The sequence below is a fragment of the Abramis brama genome (genome assembly GCF_963993115.1).
Source record: "Abramis brama genome assembly, chromosome: 17".
In the NCBI taxonomy this organism is placed as follows: domain Eukaryota; kingdom Metazoa; phylum Chordata; class Actinopteri; order Cypriniformes; family Leuciscidae; genus Abramis; species Abramis brama.
In genome coordinates, this window is record NC_139979.1 from 956,822 (window position 1) to 975,000 (window position 18,179).

Below are 18,179 nucleotides of genomic sequence, written 5' to 3' on the forward strand. Positions count from 1 at the left end.
CAATTAGATAATACCAGTTTAGCTCAACCAATCACCAAGCAATGCTTCATTGTGTTCAGTCTGTGTGTAAAAAGAGCATTAGCAATTCAAGAAAAAACACTAAAGAAAACATGATCAGCTCAAAGTGTCCGAATCATTTCTGGTCCCAAATTTGTATAATCTTTGTGTACAATTTAAAAAAAAATATTCATTCATTCTACAGCTTGTTTAGAGTAACCTTGCTATCCTTGTGCAGACACTGTGCAAAACTCACCAGAATTTAATTTTATATTATTACACGGTTCTGTGGAATACTTGATTCTGATTGGTCAATCGTGTTATTCCCAGATAACAGCCGCTGGGAACAGAAACACAGGCTCATCCGGGTCACTGAAGTCAGCGCTACACACTCGCTAGGAACGGCTTTTCTCGTGGAAGTTTTGCATTTGGTGAGCTAATAAAATATTAAAACTCAGTCGAATCAATATTTTGTGTACAGTTATTTAATTATGTCTTCCAGTATCGCGGACTCGCTCTCTCTCGTTTCACACAAACACAGCGGCGGCCATTTTGTGACTATTGTTTTGTTCACTGTTGGATTATAAGATACAAACAGGTACGATTTTAAAACAGTTTAATCTGAAATCAATATCTCTGATCTCCATAATTATTAATGTGAGAAATGCTGTGTAATAAGTGTTATGACTGTATACCGCATCTCTTAAATGTTGGTCTAGTTTGATCTCGCCGCTGAAACTGCTCTCTCCGCGAAGCTCTGCGTTTAAAGAGCTGATAAAATATTTCAACGCAGATCAATATTTTGTGTCTAATTATTTACTGATGTGGCAAGTATCAGTGTAATAAGTGGAATAATAAGTGTATCAGTCACTGATTTGAAAAGTTAGTAATAAAATTAACAACAAAGTAACACATTAAGTAAGGGATGATGGCCAGTTGTTATCTCAGAATAAACCCCTTCAGGTGTGTGTGCGCGCGTGTGTGTGTGCGTGCGTGCGTGAGTGTGTGTGTGCGTGCGTGCGTGAGTGTGTGCGTGCGTGCGTGTGTGTGAGTGTGTGTGCGTGTGTGTGAGTGTGCGCGTGTGTGTGCGTGCGTGTGTGTGTGCGCGTGTGTATGCGTGCGTGTGTGTGTGCAGGAACAGCTTCCTCACATGCTAATGTGTGTGTGCGTGTGTGTGTGCGTGCGTGTGTGTGTGCAGGAACAGCTTCCTCACATGCTAATCTCACACGCCGGACACTGACGGATGGTGAAGCGGAGAGAGAGATGAACGAGAGGTTCTCCTGAGGGTCAGGAATCACTCACGGCTACGATCCATCCACGCCGGACACAGAAATGGCTTTATAATGACTCTGCATTACGGCCTATTAGGACACAACACTGATGTTCCTCTGCAGGATCTCTTTGCTCTCGCTGTGTTTGTTCTCAGAATGTTAATGGCCGCCATTTTCACGTACACTACGCAATGCAGATTTCTGTAGCAAACAAGACGGTGTTGAGAGTGGAAAAACAGGTCTGGATATTAATACTGACGTACATCAAGGACTAATGCTGTAAAACACACTCCAAGCAACAGCTGTCAATAGTGTTTCAGCGCTAATGAGAACGCCGGAGGAAGGAAAGCTCCTCAGTGATTTGTAAACGGATGTGAGCATGACGGCCGGCAAAGAAAATCTGATATTGGATCAAAAAACATAATGCATAATGTCTGGAAGGAGAGCGCTGGACAGAGCTGACGCACATCATAAAGCCAAGAGGGAATCAATGCAGAATACTGTGGAACGGCTCCAGTCATTAAAATGACCCGTGAAATACACAAGAGTGATCAAACCAAACACTGGCGTTCTGTACATTCTTACATATTTCACAATACATGTGTCAAAACAGCTAAATAGCACCTAATAACACCTAATAAACAGCTAAATAGCACCTAATAATACCTAAATAACACCTAATAACACCTAATAAACAGCTAAATAACACCTAATAAACAGCTAAATAACACCTAATAAACAGCTAAATAGCACCTAATAACACCTAAATAACACCTAATAACACCTAATAACACCTAATAACACCTAATAAACAGCTAAATAACACCTAATAAACAGCTAAATAGCACCTAATAACACCTAAATAACACCTAATAACACCTAATAAACAGCTAAATAACACCTAATAACACCTAATAAACAGCTAAATAGCACCTAATAACACCTAAATAACACCTAATAACACCTAATAACACCTAATAACACCTAATAAACAGCTAAATAACACCTAATAAACAGCTAAATAGCACCTAATAACACCTAAATAACACCTAATAACACCTAATAACACCTAATAACACCTAATAAACAGCTAAATAACACCTAATAAACAGCTAAATAGCACCTAATAACACCTAAATAACACCTAATAACACCTAATAAACAGCTAAATAACACCTAATAACACCTAATAAACAGCTAAATAACACCTAATAAACAGCTAAATAACACCTAATAACACCAAATAAACAGCTAAATAACACCTAATAACACCTAATAAACAGCTAAATAACACCTAATAACACCAAATAAACAGCTAAATAGCACCTAATAAACAGCATGAAAGGGGTTTGAGAGAAAATTTTTTTATAATGTTATTTTTTAGGGCTGCCACTCTTGTGTTCTATTGACAGCTCTAGTTTTTAACAATAAGAAATACAAATCTCTAGGATTTGGAAGGAAGGAATAAATAAATAAATACATACATACTACTAGTTACTGTTGTAAAAAAGCTATATAAGGTATAAAAAATATTGTTCATTATTGAACATTTAAAAACAACATTATACATTATAAAAAGTAATAAATATTATTAGTGGCTGATGTTTATAAATGTAAGAAAATTAATTAAAAAAATAGTTTTGAATATACAATAAAAAAGTATTAAATTATTAATAATATTATAAAATAATATTTATTAATATTATCAAATAAAATTAATAATTATTAAATTATTATTAAATAAAATATTACTATTGATAAAAATAAGAAATTAACTCAAAATAAACCTAAAAATAAATACAATGACATTTATGTATTTGTTTGGTGATTTAATTATTAATTAATTCATTTAAAATGTATATAATTATATTTATTGTTTTAAATAAATAAATAAATAAAATACACACACATATACATACATATATACATACATACATGCATACATACATACACACACACACACACACACACACACACACACACATAAAACTGCAAAAAGGTTTGAAAACCTATAATGGAATTTTCTTTTTTCTTTTTACATTGTGAGAATAAAACCGTGACCAGTTCCAGTTCCTACGATATGCACTTTCACTAATGATCTATCTTGACCTAAAATCTTGATTGTGAAAACATTCACGTCCATGTCAGCCGTGGCCAAAAGTGATAATTGTTTTTAATGACCCAACAAGTTTGATTAAACCATACTTACATTTTAAAATTTAAATTATGAGGGAAGAACAAGACGCTGAACTTGGTGAAGGTATTTATCTGACAAAATTATCGACTACAGCAACAGGTTTTATTTTAATATGCACAAAAATGCATAGAAAAACAAAAAGCATAATCAGATATTAATATTTCGTTGACTCTCTCTTGTTTTTGCATGTGTTTCTCTCTCTCTCTCTCTCTCTCTCTCTCTCATGGTTCTCGGTGAAACTCTTATCATCTCTGATGTCTTCCTTCAGAAACAACAGCCCGTTTCCAACCCAAGGTTTTTTGGCATCGTCAGAGCAACATCTGTGTGTGTGTGTGTGTGGCCCTGGATGCTGGGAAGATAAGCTGTACCTCGGCATGAGGGTAACGTGGCGCTCCAGGTGCCGTTGCGAGTGCAGGTCCGGATAAACACACTCCCGTTCTCCATCACGAACCCGGGCTGGCAGGAGTACGACACGTTCTGTCCAACGGTGAAGTCCTCGCCCAACCTCAGACCGCTGGCGGGAACGCCTGGATCCCCACAGCTGATCACTGTTACACACACACACAAACACAACATCATTAAACTGAGACACCGCTGTACACACACCTCATCATGAAACTGTCTCCAGGGGAAATATAACTAAAGTAATAATTGTTGTGGCTGCTTGTGTTACGGTTCTGATAATATAACGCTGGAGCCGCGGGGTCGACGCTACCGCTGGAAAACGCCACATTTCCTCATCGTAATGACAGAGTATTATAATAGGACTCGTTCATGCAGCATTACCTCACTGCAGTAATATTCAGCAGTAAACAATCAGTTACAGGTCATAACATCAGGGAGTATCTCGAACTATTGCTCGTGATCACACACACTGTTCAAAGCTTTCGGGTCGGTGCGATAAAAAAAAAAAAAAAAGCAAGGATGCATTAAATTTATCAAAAGTGAAAGTTCTTTTAAACTTTATTTTTTAAGATTCCTGAGAAATAAAATATATAAAGTTTTCCAACTGTTTTCAACATTGATAATAATCATTAATGTTTCTTGATCATCAAATCATCATATTAGAATGATTTCTGAAGGATCATGTGACACTGAAGACTGGAGTAATGATGCTGAAAATTCAGCTTTGATCACAGGAATAAATTACACTTTACTATATATTCACATAGACAACAGATATTTTAAGTTGTAATAATATTTCACTGTTTTTACTGTATTTTTGATCAAATAAATGCAGCCTTGGTGAGAAGAGACTCAAAAACATTAAAAATATCATATCGACCCCAATTGGTAGTTTAAAATGAAGTAGTTTCTCGATCCACATGAAACACCCTAAAACACCCAAGCAACCATATAACATTTTTTTTAAATATAAATAACATTCACAGATGAATCGTGCATAAATAAGACCAGGAACATGCATTAATTTGTACATCATATTTGATGAAGTCTGCATCATTAATTATGTTATTTTCCTGTTTATTATGGTGAAGGTGCTTTGAAACATGTTCTATCACATGCCTAAATTTAATATTTATGAATTTGAATCACATATAAAATTCTGATTACACAGTTTTAACAGTAAACAAACTAATAAACTTAATGTGATGCAAATTTTTAAATGAAACGGTCAGATTTCTGCAATAGTACTAATAAACCAAATGTATTTTTAATACACAATAACCAGGCTTATATATTTATCATCAACAAATAAAATTTCTTTCAATCTCATACATTTCAACTAATTGAATATTTCTTGTTCCACATCTAGTCATATTTATAACTTTTTAACTGAATACATTTAATTGTTTTCACAATGAACAGATTTATTTCAAAAATATAAAAATCAAATCAAACCAAAGCAAATATCAGTGTTATTTTAACACCGAAATACTATTATAGTTTTTAATATTAACTGTTTTATTGTTTTTACTTTTATATTTTCCATTTTCAGTTTCATTTTCATTCATAATTCAAGTTTTAGTAATTTGTTGTGCTTTTGTCATTTTTAATAGTTTTTTCTAATGATGTCTATACATTTTTTCCCAGTTTTAGTTTAAGCTGAATTAGTACTTAAAGTTAAACTAAAAGAAAATTAAACTAAAAGAAAATGAGTAATGCTGAATAAATTAAGTTAAATAAACGCTTAATGTATTTTAAATAATTCATTTTTTTATGCTTTTAGTTTCAGTTGTAGTAGTTAACCCTGATAAAACAGTTAAACTGATGTTTTTGAGTGCAGAAATCTGCACCCATTTGATTAATGTCAAACTGGTATAACGTCAACGATTAAATGACATTTTAAAATGACAAATTCTTGCTTTGTTCTGACTGAAATGGAACTTTTAAAATGCATGTGAACGCAGAGCATCAGGGGCGGGGCTTCCTGTTGGACCAATCAATGTCAGGCGGGGGGCGTGTCTGAAAACATTGATCATTTGTGCCATTCTGAAACACTGACTTCACCTTTAACATCCACAGTTTATCATGTCAGATCAACACAGAGCATCCCATCCGAGTGCTGAGTAATTCCTGCACTCCCCCGCTCATTATTCTCCACTGCCCGACATCAATCTCCCATTACACGTCAGTGAGAGATTGATTCTGCCTGTCAGCTCATCCTGCTATTACTTATACAGCGACGCTAATAAATCTGGCTGCATTAATGAGATTTCTCATGAGGTCTGAGCAGCAACATCACTCCGTTTGGCTAATTACAAATGGACAGCTTGTTACTATCCAAATCCTGGGGTGAGCCTTTTGGGTAATTTTTGGGGGTTATTTTTTCAGTGTTTGGGTAGTTTTTGTGTTACCCGGATCCTGGGTCAGACGTAACAACCCAGTGTTTGGGTAGTTTTTGTGTAACCCAGGTCCTGGGTCAGACGTAACAGCCCAGTGTTTGGGTAGTTTTTGTGTTACTCAGATCCTGAGTCAGACGTAACAGCCCAGTGTTTGGGTAGTTTTTGTGTTACCCAGATCCTGGGTCAGACGTAACAACCCAGTGTTTGGGTAGTTTTTGTGTAACCCAGGTCCTGGGTCAGACGTAACAGCCCAGTGTTTGAGTAGTTTTTGTGTTACCCAGATCCTGGGTCAGACGTAACAATCCAGTGTTTGGGTAGTTTTTGTGTTACCCAGATCCTGGGTCAGACGTAACAATCCAGTGTTTGGGTAGTTTTTGTGTAACCCAGGTCCTGGGTCAGACGTAACAACCCAGTGTTTGGGTAGTTTTTGTGTAACCCAGGTCCTGGGTCAGACGTAACAACCCAGTGTTTGGGTAGTTTTTGTGTAACCCAGGTCCTGGGTCAGACGTAACAGCCCAGTGTTTGGGTAGTTTTTGTGTAACCCAGGTCCTGGGTCAGACGTAACAGCCCAGTGTTTGAGTAGTTTTTGTGTTACCCAGATCCTGGGTCAGACGTAACAATCCAGTGTTTGGGTAGTTTTTGTGTTACCCAGATCCTGGGTCAGACGTAACAATCCAGTGTTTGGGTAGTTTTTGTGTTACCCAGATCCTGGGTCAGACGTAACAATCCAGTGTTTGGGTAGTTTTTGTGTTACCCAGATCCTGGGTCAGACGTAACAATCCAGTGTTTGGGTAGTTTTTGTGTAACCCAGGTCCTGGGTCAGACGTAACAGCCCAGTGTTTGGGTAGTTTTTGTGTTACCCAGATCCTGGGTCAGACGTAACAACCCAGTGTTTGGGTAGTTTTTGTGTTACTCAGATCCTGAGTCAGACGTAACAGCCCAGTGTTTGGGTAGTTTTTGTGTTACCCAGATCCTGGGTCAGACGTAACAACCCAGTGTTTGGGTAGTTTTTGTGTAACCCAGGTCCTGGGTCAGACGTAACAGCCCAGTGTTTGAGTAGTTTTTGTGTTACCCAGATCCTGGGTCAGACGTAACAATCCAGTGTTTGGGTAGTTTTTGTGTTACCCAGATCCTGGGTCAGACGTAACAATCCAGTGTTTGGGTAGTTTTTGTGTAACCCAGGTCCTGGGTCAGACGTAACAACCCAGTGTTTGGGTAGTTTTTGTGTAACCCAGGTCCTGGGTCAGACGTAACAACCCAGTGTTTGGGTAGTTTTTGTGTAACCCAGGTCCTGGGTCAGACGTAACAGCCCAGTGTTTGGGTAGTTTTTGTGTAACCCAGGTCCTGGGTCAGACGTAACAGCCCAGTGTTTGAGTAGTTTTTGTGTTACCCAGATCCTGGGTCAGACGTAACAATCCAGTGTTTGGGTAGTTTTTGTGTTACCCAGATCCTGGGTCAGACGTAACAATCCAGTGTTTGGGTAGTTTTTGTGTTACCCAGATCCTGGGTCAGACGTAACAACCCAGTGTTTGAGTAGTTTTTGTGTTACCCAGATCCTGGGTCAGACGTAACAATCCAGTGTTTGGGTAGTTTTTGTGTTACCCAGATCCTGGGTCAGACGTAACAATCCAGTGTTTGGGTAGTTTTTGTGTTACCCAGATCCTGGGTCAGACGTAACAACCCAGTGTTTGAGTAGTTTTTGTGTTACCCAGATCCTGGGTCAGACGTAACAACCCAGTGTTTGATTAGTTTTTGTGTTACCCAGATCCTGGGTCAGACGTAACAGCCCAGTGTTTGGGTAGTTTTTGTGTTACCCAGATCCTGGGTCAGACGTAACAACCCAGTGTTTGGGAAGTTTTTGTGTTACCCAGATCCTGGGTCAGACGTAACAACCCAGTGTTTGGGTAGTTTTTGTGTTACCCAGATCCTGGGTCAGACGTAACAACCCAGTGTTTGGGTAGTTTTTGTGTTACCCAGATCCTGGGTCAGACGTAACAACCCAGTGTTTGAGTAGTTTTTGTGTTACCCAGATCCTGGGTCAGACGTAACAACCCAGTGTTTGGGTAGTTTTTGTGTTACCCAGATCCTGGGTCAGACGTAACAACCCAGTGTTTGGGAAGTTTTTGTGTTACCCAGATCCTGGGTCAGACGTAACAACCCAGTGTTTGGGTAGTTTTTGTGTTACTCAGATCCTGGGTCAGACGTAACAGCCCAGTGTTTGGGTAGTTTTTGTGTAACCCAGGTCCTGGGTCAGACGTAACAGCCCAGTGTTTGGGTAGTTTTTGTGTTACCCAGATCCTGGGTCAGACGTAACAATCCAGTGTTTGGGTAGTTTTTGTGTTACCCAGATCCTGGGTCAGACGTAACAATCCAGTGTTTGGGTAGTTTTTGTGTTACCCAGATCCTGGGTCAGACGTAACAATCCAGTGTTTGGGTAGTTTTTGTGTAACCCAGATCCTGGGTCAGACGTAACAACCCAGTGTTTGAGTAGTTTTTGTGTTACCCAGATCCTGGGTCAGACGTAACAACCCAGTGTTTGATTAGTTTTTGTGTTACCCAGATCCTGGGTCAGACGTAACAACCCAGTGTTTGATTAGTTTTTGTGTTACCCAGATCCTGGGTCAGACGTAACAACCCAGTGTTTGATTAGTTTTTGTGTTACCCAGATCCTGGGTCAGACGTAACAACCCAGTGTTTGGGTAGTTTTTGTGTAACCCAGATCCTGGGTCAGACGTAACAACCCAGTGTTTGAGTAGTTTTTGTGTTACCCAGATCCTGGGTCAGACGTAACAACCCAGTGTTTGATTAGTTTTTGTGTTACCCAGATCCTGGGTCAGACGTAACAACCCAGTGTTTGATTAGTTTTTGTGTTACCCAGATCCTGGGTCAGACGTAACAGCCCAGTGTTTGGGTAGTTTTTGTGTTACCCAGATCCTGGGTCAGACGTAACAACCCAGTGTTTGAGTAGTTTTTGTGTTACCCAGATCCTGGGTCAGACGTAACAACCCAGTGTTTGGGTAGTTTTTGTGTTACCCAGATCCTGGGTCAGACGTAACAACCCAGGGATTGAGTTATTTATTGCAGGCTTTTTGCGACCTCTTGTTCCGTCAAATTGGTGCGTGTCTTCGGTAAAATACAGGTTTGTGTACATTTCATTTTATCTATGAATACGTTATTGTTCTGTATATCGTTTAATTTTATGCAAAGCAACACACAGGGGCACGATGTGATGTGAGTCACTTAACCGAGTATAGTATGTATTTAATAAGTATTAAAAATGATATACTATACTGTAAAATATGATCAAAAATAAAAGAATTATCATGCAAGCCAGTGGTTTTATCAAGTATTTTAAAAAAGTTTAGAGGATTTAAGTTAATCAGTAGACATTAATTTATGTATGAAGTAAAAAAATAATTAGCCAGTATTATAGTAAGAATCAGCTATGCTGGGTTAAATCATTACATTATGCTGGGTTAAATAAACAACCCAATTTGCAGGGTAAAATTAACCCAACATGTGTTCTGTCCTATATTTACCCAGCTCTTTTGTTGAAAACAACCCAGTGTTTTTTAGAGTGAAGAAACACAGAAAAAAGAACAGATTAAGGAGGATTTGAAGTCTTACAGGTGCAGTTGGGCTCGGCGCCAGACCAGGTCCCGTTGGCCAGGCACTGCCGAGATGGAGAACCGGAGAGACGGTATCCTTCCACACACGAGTAGATAATGGAGTGAGAGAAACTAGTGCCATGAACACGCAAGATCTGCCCGTTAGCCGGAGTCCCAGGATTCCCACACTGAACAGCTATTGGATGGAAAAGATTCAATTCAGTTCACATTTATTTGTATAGCGCTTTAACAATACACATCGTTTCGAAGCAGCTTTACAGAAAATGCATTACAATTTCTCTTTGTTCTGACTGAAATGGAACTTTTAAAATGTATGTGAACACAGAGCATCAGGGGGCAGGGCTTCCTGTTCGACCAATCAATGTCAGGCGGGGGGGTCCACATTACAATTTACAGTGATCTGTTATCAGAGGAAACTGTCTAACTTATGTATTTCAGAAATGCACATATACAAAGTCACAGTTAGCTAAAAATGTATTAATTTAAACAATGTAATAATTTAATGCAGAAACAATCAGCTCACTGAAGTAATGAATACTTGATTAGCATTAGTAGAGAATCACTCGAGTCATTCCTTCCATGAAAATGAATATGCTTGTGATTAAAGGAAGTATTTGCAAAAATGGCACTGCAGACATTCTGAGAATTTGCCTTGGGTCAGTTAACTAAAACTAAAACTATTAAAAATCACTTTTGGTAATTAAAAAATAAAGTTGACACAAAATCAAATATAAATATTAGATGAAAAACTTGACAAAATGTGGCCAAGGCGACTAACTGAAATAATATAAGTTTATAAGAAATAAAATAAGTGTAAATTGAGGTACTTTTTGGTCTCTACTAGAACAGGTTTTCCTGCTTGAATGTTGATTATTCTCCTCATATTCTCCATTGTTGCGGCTCCTCTCTTCCCAGTCTGTCAGTAACGCTCTGTTTACTTCCTGTCTCTATGAAGCCCCTCCTTCTTAAAGCACACTGTGCTCTGATTGGTCGGCTGGAGCAGTGTGTTGTGATTGGTCGAGCGCTTCGAGTGTGTTTGGGAAATGTCCCGCCCCTTTATTCTGCGCATGAATTATTTAAATGAGGAATATTGTGACATGGAAGAAACTCAAGACTACAATGGAGGCGTTTCAGGAGTTCAGAAACACTGACTCTGTTATAGAGAAGAACTCACGCTGGAGGGACTCTGGAAACTTCTTTCATGCAGAATAGGTCCTCTTTAATAAATACCATAAATAATACTAAAATAATCACTCAAGCTCAGCCACTTTAAGTCAATTAGATTATCCTGCATTGATTATTCGAGCCCAGAATGTATCTAATAGATCTCCTTTAGTTTTCTCCGCTCACGCACGGGTCGAGTGGGTTAAATCACGGGGAGATGTTGGTGTTTGTTCAGCCTGGAAAATCACAGTGTGGCATGATGGGATTTAATGCAAGACAAGCTGTTTGACCAGAGCTGCGCAGCAAAAACATTCAAGCTTGAGAAGTTTCCGCCTCCTGGGACTGCACGCTAACAATCTGTTTCATAGCCCAGCAATAACCCGTCACCCTCGGGACGACACGGACAATGCGGAGAGAAAACACTCCTGCCATTTGCTCCGGTGCAAGGTTGTGTTTAGTGTGGATTACAGGACACCGTGACACCGGCTCGCTTGATCAGTGTCTCGCTTCCTGTCTCTCTACAACACTCAAAAATACATGTTTGCCTCTTGTTCAATTTAATTCATCAAAATAAGCTAAAGTAACAAGATTTTTTAACATTTTGTTACAACTTAATTTAATTGTGTTCAATCAATGTAATATATTTAAAACCAGTGGCGTAACTTTGTTTTAAAAAGTGGGTGGGACAGGTGTGTGTGTGTGTGGGTGTGGGTGGCGGGGAGATATGTACAATAACAATTTTTTTATTACTCATACGTTTAAATTATATTAAGCCTTTTAAAGTTCTGCATAATTAAGGGCGTGGCCACTTGAGTGACAGGTGGATTTACCATCGGTTGCGCACATCTGCCATGTTTTGTAGTTTTTTTACATTTTTTACTCGTATTTGTAGTTCCTCCTCCAAAGCGCAGTGGATTGTGGGTAATATTAGCTGTTATGATGAGCAAGGATCCACACTTCGAAAATCCACCAGAAATAGTAGACCATCGGGGACTTCTGGCACACTCTTTTCAACATACTATGCTTTGGGATACACTTATTCTAATCTCACACACTGTTTAGGATGGATAGCGTGAACACTGAGGCGCAGGGATGCATTATTGACTCACGTTTGCAGGTGGGCTTTGGGCTTCAGAAATGCCCTTCAGAAACACTACGGCTGACGTCACGCACACTACGCTCATATTTATTTACAGTCTATGGCACACATTTGCTGCGTCTCAATTCACCTACTTATACTACGCCCTAAAAGTATGTAACGCTGTCTCTGACTCACGTTTGCAGGTGGGCTGCCGGCCCGACCACGTGCCGTTGGGGAAGCAGATGCGCTCGGCCGAGCCGTAGAGTGTGTGTCCCGTGGAGCAGGTGAAGCGCACTTTAGCGTGTTGCTGGAAGCTTCCCTCCTCTCGCGTGGCGTGAGCCGGCGTTCCCGGATCCCCACAGCCGCCTCTCTTATCACCTGAGGAACAGAAACACTCGTCTGCAAACCGCATTTGACCAGATAACAGAGAACCAAAGGAGAGAAACAAACTGCATGTCTCTTCTAGCGGAAAAACAGGGACAGTGAGTCACTGGAAGTGTGTGTGCAACCCATGTCTGAACCAGCAGATATTATTACAACATCATAAACCAGAATCATCAACGGGCTCATTCTGACTGTACAATATACATGGATACTCCCTAAATAAATAAATACATAAATAAATAAAATACACATATATGAAATATTGATTTGACTGTATTACAGTTTTTCTCGATTGTTTAAACACATTTCATGAAACTATGCCTCGTATTCTCAAAACTATAAACACAAATCCATAACGTCTCACCCAATTCCCCAAACATCCTATTTTCAGGTCAAAATGAAGCTCTACACTCAAAACCATTCACTCTTGCTGAAAAACCAAACTTTGCCCTCAGACAGGACACACAAGCCCTCAAAATCACACACACTACAACATAGTCTAACACACTGGTGCAATAAATTCAAAACAACATTTCCAAAACTGGTAAGTTATGTTGCTTGTGGTTCCCCCCTCACAAACCTTTTCACATGATGAACACAAAAGACACAACCAGTGGATACATTGGCACATTTTTATTCATACACAGAAAACACACACACACAAAAATAAAAAAAATTTCCTGTTTTTTTTTTTTTTTACTCTCTCCTCTAATTTTTTTTTACAGTTTTTCTCGATTGTTTACACACATTTTCTGGTACTTGAGACACAATGAGCACAACATGTAACTCATTCACCAACCGCCTGAACCAGTTCTGCTAAACTACAAGCACAATTCCTGCTTTACACTCAAATTGCAGTTCTAAAACACACTTTTTTCAAAACACTACACACAATTCTCTGCTTTTGGCACAATTTTCATGCAGAAAATCTCTTGTTTTCACAAGGAACACACTGCCATTATATGCACACTGACTCATCACATGGGCAAACACCCGTCACACAGTTTTACAATTAGCAATCAGAGCTTTAGCATTAAAGGGCAACAGGTGAGCTCTTCAACAGGTCAGCTCTTCAACAGGTCAGCTCTTCAACAGGTGAGCTCTTCAACAGGTGAGCTCTTCAACAGGTGAGCTCTTCAACAGGTCAGCTCTTCAACAGGTCAGCTCTTCAACAGGTCAGCTCTTCAACAGGTCAGCTCTTCAACAGGTGAGCTCTTCAACAGGTGAGCTCTTCAACAGGTGAGCTCTTCAACAGGTCAGCTCTTCAACAGGTCAGCTCTTCAACAGGTGAGCTCTTCAACAGGTCAGCTCTTCAACAGGTGAGCTCTTCAACAGGTCAGCTCTTCAACAGGTGAGCTCTTCAACAGGTCAGCTCTTCAACAGGTCAGCTCTTCAACAGGTGAGCTCTTCAACAGGTCAGCTCTTCAACAGGTGAGCTCTTCAACAGGTCAGCTCTTCAACAGGTCAGCTCTTCAACAGGTCAGCTCTTCAACAGGTCAGCTCTTCAACAGGTGAGCTCTTCAACAGGTGAGCTCTTCAACAGGTCAGCTCTTCAACAGGTGAGCTCTTCAACAGGTCAGCTCTTCAACAGGTCAGCTCTTCAACAGGTGAGCTCTTCAACAGGTCAGCTCTTCAACAGGTGAGCTCTTCAACAGGTGAGCTCTTCAACAGGTGAGCTCTTCAACAGGTGAGCTCTTCAACAGGTCAGCTCTTCAACAGGTCAGCTCTTCAACAGGTGAGCTCTTCAACAGGTCAGCTCTTCAACAGGTCAGCTCTTCAACAGGTCAGCTCTTCAACAGGTCAGCTCTTCAACAGGTCAGCTCTTCAACAGGTCAGCTCTTCAACAGGTCAGCTCTTCAACAGGTCAGCTCTTCAACAGGTGAGCTCTTCAACAGGTCAGCTCTTCAACAGGTGAGCTCTTCAACAGGTGAGCTCTTCAACAGGTGAGCTCTTCAATGGAGCAATGGATGCCAACATTGGATTTTTCTTTTTTTTACTGTAACTGTATACAGTAAATTCTTCTGTTGTTTTGTATGTAGACCACTGTATGTACAACTTTGTGTTGGTTGGGATGTACACTGTGTATATTGTTTTTGTGGGAAAAATAAAATATATTTGTTACCGTGTATTTGTGTGTTCTGAGTATAAAAACAATATTCTCAAATATTTTACAACACACTTATGTATGTACTGTCTGTAGTAAGTGTAACACTGAACAAAAAAAGGCCTAAGTCATTATGATGAATGGAGAAGAAGTGTTTTACATTCATCATAGTGTTTTACATTGAGCACATCAGTGTTCAACTGGTTCTTATAAATGTCTGTTCATATGATGGTTTGTGTGTGTCATTTGAAAACAAAATACTATTTTGAGAAGAAATAACATTGTTTTGAATGTAAAGTTTCATTTTGCAGGAGAATTGAGGGGTTTTGCCCATTGTGTGTGTGTTTTTGGATTTGTGTGTAGAGTTCTGAGAATATGAGGCATGCTTTCAGAAAATGTGTGTAAACAATCGAGAAAAACTGTAAATATTTACTTACAGTAAGATGTGTGTGACCAACATATGACAGTAAAAGAGCACACACAAACCATATTCTAATATGGAATTCGAATTGTATTGGAATGGTAAAGAGTGTTGGTCGTGACAGGAGGGCCTCCACTCAAGGATACAATATGATGGATACGTCTAAGAATGTTCCACGTATGGTTGAAAATACCATCATTTGCCTAGAAAGATGACATTCTGGGAGTCAAGACTATAAAGGAGAAAGGATGCCCTCCCTTCACTGTCACACTCTGAGTCGCTCTGTGTGACTGTACGACTGCTGGCCTTTTCTTGCAAGAAAATAAACCTCATCAAAGACTATTGGAAATGTTTGTCTCTTATTCAGTGATAGAATTTAGTTTGCCACCACACCTCCCTGAAGGTTCTCGAGGCGACGGTAAAGCGACTCAACTTTGGCCTTACTTGTAGCCCAGCCTCCCTCATAGTCAAACCATTGACTAACACATGGGCAACTAGAGTGGCTTGAACTTCATCTGAGACTGCTTGTCTTCTTGTCCTTGCCCTTCCTCCTCCTCATTCTTATCCCTCTTCCTTCATGTCTTTCTGGATCCATTGTTCCAAAACGCAATAAACTGATTTGGGCCCTTTTATATATCTATTGAAGGATCTGATTGATGTGTGTTAAATTTTGACTCTTAGTGTTTCCACTTGGGTAATTGTGTGCTAACTGAGCTGAAGCTGTGCTGACTTGAGTGAACAATATTGAATGCTAGTGCTTTATACATGACAACATGGTCTAAGCAATGAGAAATGAAGGGATTAGTGTGTAGAGTTTTGCAGTGACAGTTCAACAAATCTGACTCATGTGTCAAAACAGGGAATAGTGTTTATAGTTTAGGGAAATGGGTGTGCTTTTTGATAAATGGCGTTATGGTTTTGAAATTTTAGTTCAAAAGCCTGGTTATAGTGTTTAAGCAATCGAGAAAAACTGTAATAATATATATGCATATACGTGTATATATATATATATATATGCATATACGTGTATATATATATATATATATATATATATATATATATATATATATATATATATATATATATATATATGCTTCTTGTTTAAAAAAAAAAGAAATTAATATTTTATTGAGCAAAGACACATTAAACAGAATCAAACTACAGTAGAGACTTTTACATTAACACAAAATATTTATTTTAAATAAATGCTGTTCTTTTGAACGTTTAGTTCTAAACTAAAATATTACACAACACTGATAATAATCATAAATGTTTGTTGAGCATCAAATCATCATATTAAAATGATTTCTGAAGGATCATGTGACACTGAAGACTGGAGTAATGATGCTGAAAATTCAGCTTTGATCACAGGAATAAATTACACTTTACTATATATTCACATAGAAAACAGATGATTTACAATGTAAAAATATTTAACAATTTTTACTGTATTTTTGATCAAATAAATGCAGCCTTGGTGAGCAGAAGAGACTTTCAAAAACATTAAATATATATATTATATTATTTTCCAATAAACACCTCTACAACAACTAAATATATTTTTCAATAATATTAACTCTCCAGTATGTACCAAAAAATGAATTAACTAGAATTAAATATGAATATTCACACCAGCCATGTCAAAACATCCACATGAAATCTAGACATTTCATTTGAAGTCCACATCTCTTTTCTCAACTCAGAAGTAAATGTTGATCACAGATGTGACCGTTGGGACTGAATGGATTGAAGTCGAAATCATATTACATTTGGACAGACCAGCTGACTGATGTATTACAGACATTATAAATACGAGTGGAATTACTTCATTTGCTGTTGGATAAAGAGCAGTTCAGCGGAAACACTTGCTCTGTTCCCTGAGCTGTCAATCATAACGCAGCTTCAGAAGATAAACTTTCTGTGCATGAAAATACTCTTGGACTGAGCTTACACTGTAAAAAATTATCGTGATTTTAACGGTAAAAGACCGTAAAAATGCTAGTGAAAAACTGTTAATTAGTTAACAGAAAGTTCCTGTACTATATACAGTGAATAACTGTGATAGATACATTTAATGTATTTTTACTGTTATATATGCATGTATGTATGTATGTATGTATATATATATATATATATATATATATTAGTTTCTACATAGTTTTTCTTATTTTTTTCTAATCCGTTATGTACATTAGGTTTTTATGTTACATTTAATGTTATTAAATGAATGTTTATTACATTTTTAAAATGGCATGTGTGTTACCATGATGGTGTTCAGTGTGTGTGTGAATGACACTGTGCAGCTTCTATATATTAGTATTAACTTTCCCATCTTGTGGAAAAGCTTTGATTGATCATGTGACTCTCATCACCGCTGTGATTGGTGGATCAGTGTATTACAATGGTACAAAACAGATATTAGTACTTCAAGTTCAATGGATTTTTTTTTTTTTTTTTTACTGTAATGTTAAGTTAAGTCTAAAATAAACCTAAAATGTTGAACTCACGATTCTGGAAACCACACATGACGTTTTTTTTTTTTTTTTTACCATAAATTTAACAGATTTTTTTTTACAGTGTACACAATCTTTTTGCTCACCTTACTTGTATGATTAGGTAGAGATATGAACTCTGACAGCCAATATTAAAGCAAAAACAATGACAAAACATTTATTTGGGTAACACTTTATTTATTAATTTATTTAGACATACTACTGACTATAAGTAACTTTGCAATTACATGTGAACTTATTCTAATAACCCAAACAATCGACTAATACTCTAATAATGCAAAGTTACTTATAGTTAGTAGAACATCTAAACTGGACCATCAAAATAAAGTGCAACCTTTACTTGTTTTAGGAATGTTTAGATATGTTTATTGGGAAAAAAGACAAAAATACAGATTTTTTATGTTTTTAAAAGAAGTCTCTTCTGCTCATCAAGGCTGCATTTATTCGATTAAAAATACAATAAAAACAGAAATATTGTGAAATATTATTCCAATTAAAAATATCTGTTTTCTATGTGAATATATAGTAAAGTGTAATTTATTCCTGTGATCAAAGCTGAATTTCTCAGCATCATTACTCCAGTCTTCAGTGTCACATGATCCTTCAGAAATCAT

At 38.0% G+C, this 18,179-nt stretch overlaps 1 protein-coding gene across 1 annotated transcript in view; it reads right to left on the reverse strand.

Moving 5' to 3' along the window:
* The window catches only part of csmd3a (CUB and Sushi multiple domains 3a), a 332,667-nt gene that overhangs the window by 40,189 nt on the left and 274,299 nt on the right, over positions 1-18,179 (reverse strand). Inside the window, exons 56-58 of the mRNA XM_084089625.1 lie at positions 12,339-12,521; positions 9,897-10,073; positions 3,834-4,013 (exon numbers count right to left, since the gene is read on the reverse strand). Coding sequence (XP_083945751.1) covers positions 3,834-4,013; positions 9,897-10,073; positions 12,339-12,521 — 540 coding nt within the window. The remainder of the gene's footprint in view (positions 1-3,833; positions 4,014-9,896; positions 10,074-12,338; positions 12,522-18,179) is intronic.